The sequence below is a fragment of the Phalacrocorax carbo genome, chromosome 14 (genome assembly GCF_963921805.1).
Source record: "Phalacrocorax carbo chromosome 14, bPhaCar2.1, whole genome shotgun sequence".
NCBI lineage: Eukaryota > Metazoa > Chordata > Aves > Suliformes > Phalacrocoracidae > Phalacrocorax > Phalacrocorax carbo.
Window position 1 is genome coordinate 6,349,204 of NC_087526.1, and position 5,705 is coordinate 6,354,908.

Below are 5,705 nucleotides of genomic sequence, written 5' to 3' on the forward strand. Positions count from 1 at the left end.
TCGTGGAGAGATTTTGCAATTTAATACAGCGCTTAATGTTGTTAAGAAGTAACAAAGTTGGAGCACTGCTGAAAGCACGGTGGGCCACTAGAACGACACACGAGATCCCGAACGTTCCTTAGTACAGCTATAGCACCTTGAGCAGAGCACTTTGCAAACGCAATGCCAAAGCTGAATGCGCAGAGCTGATCAAAGAAAAAAAAATATGCCATGAAACAATTTCTGGCGTGTTTTGGCACAAAAAGCAGGAGCAAGGTCAGAGGTGTCTGAACACAGTGCTGCAAGGTCAGGATGATCGTAGATCTTTAACACTTCAGTTTGACAATGCATCTACGATCTCAGCCCTGCAGGATAACCAGCCTTGTTTCTAATCCAGTATCTGAAGTTAATCTCTGACAGTAACTCAGCAAAGCTTGTGGTTTGACTATCAGCGTGGTCTGGTCTGAGCGAACAAATATTTTCCTTTCACAATAACTGCTTCAGAAGCTTTATATTAACAGAAAACCAACCAGTTCAAACGAAATCTAAACACCTAAAGTATGACAGGTAAAACCTTGAAGCAACTCTTTCCAACTATATTATAACAACTTGTGTGACATGTAGAGGTGATGGAAATTAGCCAGAGGCAGGGAACTGACAGGTAAACAAGGCAATGTCAGCAGACACACTGCCATTCAAACCTCCTGCAACCTCCCTCGATTCTGCCTGTAAGACAGCTAAAAAACTCCCAAACAACACATCAGCAGGCAGAAAGTCTATCTAGCCCTTAAAGGGCTATTAAGTAATTTATTAAAATACTGCCAAATATTCAGAGTTCTTTATCCTTAGTTACCCTGTTTTTCGGCATCAAGGTCTTAATGTAAGAGTAAAAAGGTAAAATTTTAACTCCCTCTCTCTCACAGCAATCTGCTGGCATGGCAAGAAGCATTTCTGATAAGACAGTTTTCCATGAATTCCAGTATCAATAATTCACTTAAAGAATGTGTGTCAATGGCAGAATAAATATTGTAAGCCTCTACCAGCAGAACAACCGATGAACTTTGATTTCATACCCAAAAGAATCCCCTTAGCTTTTCCAGTGAAAAAGCAGCAAGCTGAATTAGGCTGTTACATTGCAAAATGTTCCAGTACGGACCAGAAAAGGAGTTAAGCTACAGCTGCAGAACTTATTAAATCTGGAAAACAAAGATGAGAATGAACCAAAGAGTGAAGTGGAAATTCTTGACTTGTCAACTCTGGCACTGCTTTACAAGCCGATTTGTTTTAAGAACTCATAACCAGAATGTGTGTATCTTTTGAAGACACACATTTCTAACTTTTAAGTCTAGCTGTAATAAATCCACCGATGTTTATGGCTTGAACAAAAGACACAGCACAATATAGGTTTCAACTGTTTATTTTATATCAGATGTTCCATACCAGAGTTTCTTCAGTCAGAAGTTCCTAGAAGAAAATGAAACAAACATTGTTACAAACCAGTTTGATTCAACAGCTCAAGTAAATATTTTTGACCAACTGTGTAATCATCCTATAAATACAGCATATACATTTTCATCCCAAAACGCTGGATTTGGGTATGGAAGTTACCCCTGCAAGAGTTAAGAAGGTAAGATAAAACATACGTACTTGGAAACAATTCCATCATTTTTTGCCAGACGCAGAATGGAGTCATCTGATTCACCCTTTAAAAAAATAAAAGATGAATCTGAGTGAGCAACTAATTGCTGATGCACATTAAAAAGAGAGGCAGCTGCAGCATTTAATGCTGGTAACGAAATGCACAATGCCTTGCACAGATCACTGCATTTTATATGCACAGACTAGCATTTTCAAAACAAGCTGTTAAATTATTTGTCATCCTTTAGAAAAAAAAACAGCTTTAACTTGATAAAATATACACTTGCATTAACAAGATTTATTTCTGGGTAAACAGACTTTGAACTCTAGGAAGCTTCACATCGCGTTTAACAGATTTAAGCCATGTTAGTATAATCTCTAATAATCATGAACAACAGATACAAGCCAGATATTAATAGCTTGGTACATTCTTGAAAGAAAAAAACCCCACATGCATCCTTCAGTGACTCAAAAAAAAACCCCCCAACACATACATAATTCTACAAACCAAAGGACTGAGAAAAAAAACCAGAAGAAACTAATGCTTGCAAGTGAATTTGTTCACATCTTCACTCTGTCTTTGTTATCCCCACAAAAGCTCTTCCTCTAGGATGAACTGAAGGCACATTGTGTTTTCAGGGCCAAATATAAATCTAAAAAATTACTAACCAATATAAAAAGCACAACCATTTTGTAGCTCAAGAAAACACTTACCATTCTGCGAATTGCTCCACAAATGGCATACGTTTTGAACTGGCCATTTACTCTGCCTGTTACCTTGTCCACCTGTGATTACAAGTAAGTTACTCCATACGGATTCTTACAAAATTTTATGCTCTTACACCACACTTGCTAAGAACTAAAAAATAAAAACCACTTGTTATATTTTGCAAATATTTTCTGCAAACTACAAAAACCCAAGGAAAATACTTTTCTCAGCAAATTTATAGTTAGTTACATAGTGCAGCTACGTAATTTAAAGGATCACACAGCATAACAACAACACAATACAAAACGGTCGCTATAAGAAGAAAATGCTTGAGTTCTAAAAAAAGTTGAAAAGTCCAATGTGACATTTACTTGGGGATTTTACTGCCTGTTATTTGTTCATATTTCTTTTAAGGTCACTATTATGGAAAATTGAAGTGAAGGGGGGATGGGGAGAGTCTTGTTACACAAGTAGAAAAACGCCCAAGTTGAGACACACAAAACGTCTCACTTCCTCCAGCTGCTGAGAACTTTTACAGGAAAAAAGTCTAAACAATATAAATCATGAAATTAAACAGTGTAGTGAATGCTGTAATACCATGTGAGTTTGTTTTCCCGTTCTGCTAAGCTCTGATCCTTTGAAAGCAAGGAATCTGGATCACTGAAGGAATGAAACGCAGTGAACAAGAAGAGTATTTGCCTTACCATTTACAGGAAATCACAAACAAAGCATTTTTAAAAATTATTTCTTAAGTCAGACAACACAAGAGACTCAGTTGTTTAGAAATATAGGAATGTGTTCTTGTGGTCTGCCATTCAAGAAGAAATAAATCAAGCTGTATAGTTCATAAGCTATAGGAACCACAGAATTCCTGCAAGGTAAATAACTATAAACAAATGGGGTGGAAAAAAAAGCATGCTAAAAGGAGTTTAAATTAACTGAAGCCCAAGTGCATTAGCTGTGATCCTGCAGGAGTCAAGGTCTACTGTGGCTTTCTCAGCAGGTATGTTAAGCTTGGAGAGATTCGCAATAATGCTACCTTGAGAGATGAAATTGAACTTAGACAAGAATACATTCCTTATGTTACAGAAAGAAAACTAAATGTACATTACCAAGGCAACACAAATAACCAGCATGCCTCAGGAAAAATTCTATGCATACAATACCCCAAGCACTGAGTTAATGAAATGATAATGCTGCACACAGAACACAGGAGCAATCTCATTCGTCACTTATCAAGAGCAGCAGTGTCAAGTATTAACAAAAATGATTCAAGCAAAACACGGAAGATGGCATTTTAATTAAGGAAAGTAGAACAGAAACAGTTCTGCTCCAGAGCCTGTATCTTTCATGAAGTTTGGACAAACTAGAAAAATAACAGAGAAGACCAACAAGAAAAAAAATTAAAAAACCAGGGTGCACAAGGACAGACTGAAGAATGGTACTTTCTTACAGGCAGGTGAAGGTAGAAGGGATAAGAATCTGCCAGAAACAAGCATTTCTTCTCCTTTCCTTCAGGGCACGGAATTCCCTAATTTATAACTCTAAATATCTAGAGTTAAGAAGTTGTATTTAGTCAAACAGTTAAGCACTGGAACAGACTCCTCAGAGCTTTATGAAATTCCCTCTAATGAATATTTTCCAATAGGCTGAAAAATAACAAGAGGTGATGTAGTAATGTACTTGTATGTTTGAAAGCTCCAAAGCTCTACACTTCTATGGTCTCTAATTAATTATTTGGAGATGCATCACAGCTGTTATATTTCTTAACCTCTATTGGATGTTTAAAGGCGTAGCTCTCTCATCAGTTCTGTTATGAAACTTACCTCAGAAATATTTATTTGAATAGAAGCATGATCCTTCGCACCAATTATTCGGTTGCTGGCAGAGCTAAGGAATAAAATAACAAGATATATTAAAAGGAAACGGACAGTGACAATGAAAGAAACCTATTAAAGCCAAACTTGCACGCAAATTAAAGCTGCACAAAAAGTTTGGACAGTAACAGTTTCAGCCCTCTGTACTCAGAAAATGTAAAGGCAGTTTTAAGTACATTTAAAGGAGACTTTCCCTTGGTAGCGTCATGCTAAATTGCCAGCTATCCCTTCACTGTGGTTTTTATATGCCCAGTTCACCCCTGTACAGGGCACACAGCAGCACAGGCCTTCAAAACACATAGAATATTACGTTTTTCTTTTCTGAAGTGCAAAATATACAGCAGTCAAGGTAATTCATAAGAATGCAGCTTCTATGCCTTTTTCATTGGGTGCCATTACAGCTGTCAAAAGACACTCAGGCTGCAAACCCTCAGAAATCACTAGTTGTAAAAACCCTTTGAGTTGAACCTAATAAAATGCATACCTATGGTTTATTTTTAGTGATTTTTTTTAACACACACATTTACCAAAAGCTCCTCCTTGTCTATTCACCGTAATCTCAAAATTGTACTTGAGATGTGCTATCCAGGCAGCAAGCAATTGCTTAACGGGTTAATACTACAAACACACGTTTACTTCTGAAATGGAGCACACGTGAGCTGTGGCTGCAGGGCTGACAGCTACGTATCAGAAGGTGCACAATATTCTCTTCAACTTTAGCCTTTACTTCATGTAAGATATTTAAATATATGGAAACGGATAAAAAACAGGGTTTTTCCCCTCCGGATGTTCGCTACTACAAAACCCCCGCTCCTGCTGAGGCGGGGCGGCGCGGCCGGCTGCCAGGGGCCCAGCCCCTCAGGGCGCAGGGCCGCCAGCCCCCGGCCCCCGGGGCGGCCCCCGCTCACCATTTCCGAGGGACGTAGAGGTCCACGAACTCCCCGGCGTCGTTCTGCATCTCGCTGGGGTCGCGGCTGAGGCACAGGCACCGGGCGGTAACACCTGCAGGGAGCGAGGCGGGGCTCAGCGGCCGCCCCCACGAGGCCCCCCCCCACCGCCTCCGGGCCCGTCCCGCAGCCCCCCGCCACCCTCCGGGCCCGTCCCGCCGCCCCCCGTTAGCCCGGGACCCGCGGACGACGCCCCCCGGCCGCCCCCCCCGGAGCAGCGACTCCAGCCCGCTCCTACCTCGCGCGCGCCGCGGCGGAAAGGGAGGCAGCGCGGCGGAAGCGGAAAGACGCCAGAGAGAGGGGGGATACTTCCGGCATGGCGCCAGCGCGTCACCGGCGCGCGGCAGTTAAACGTCAGTTAAATGGTCGCCGTGGGGAGCCGCCCTTCTCTGTCCCCCGCCAAACGCTGAGGCGGCCCCGGGAGGGGCAGCAGCGCCGCCGCGTCCCCCCCACCCTCCCGGCTGCCCTTGGTGGAAGGGGGGGGTCATGGCGTCACGCGCGGCCCTGACGGGAGGCGAAAGACCATTCCGCAACAAGAGGTTTGGTTACAAAACG

The 5,705-nt window shown here is 41.9% G+C and overlaps 1 protein-coding gene across 1 annotated transcript; it reads right to left on the reverse strand.

Annotated features, from left to right (window-relative positions):
- Nucleotides 1-1,380: 1,380 nt before the first annotated feature.
- RPS21 (ribosomal protein S21) lies at nt 1,381-5,542 on the reverse strand. The gene is made up of 6 exons (XM_064465372.1): nt 5,389-5,542; nt 5,112-5,205; nt 4,153-4,216; nt 2,332-2,403; nt 1,627-1,682; nt 1,381-1,443 (listed from the first exon to the last, which is right to left on the reverse strand). The coding sequence occupies exons 2-6, from the start codon at nt 5,159-5,161 to the stop codon at nt 1,434-1,436; spliced, it is 252 nt and encodes an 83-aa protein (XP_064321442.1). The 5' UTR covers nt 5,162-5,205; nt 5,389-5,542; the 3' UTR covers nt 1,381-1,433.
- Between the last annotated feature and the right edge of the window lie 163 nt (nt 5,543-5,705).

Coding starts and splice junctions, on each gene's coding strand:
- RPS21 (XM_064465372.1), bottom strand. CDS start 5,161: ATGCAGAACGACGCCGGGGAGTTCGTGGACCTCTACGTCCCTCGGAAA. Junction 4,217..5,111: donor CTCTACGTCCCTCGGAAATG/GTGAGCGGGGGC, acceptor TTTATTCCTTAG/CTCTGCCAGCAACCGAATAA. Junction 1,683..2,331: donor GTGGAGCAATTCGCAGAATG/GTAAGTGTTTTC, acceptor ATTTTTTTAAAG/GGTGAATCAGATGACTCCAT.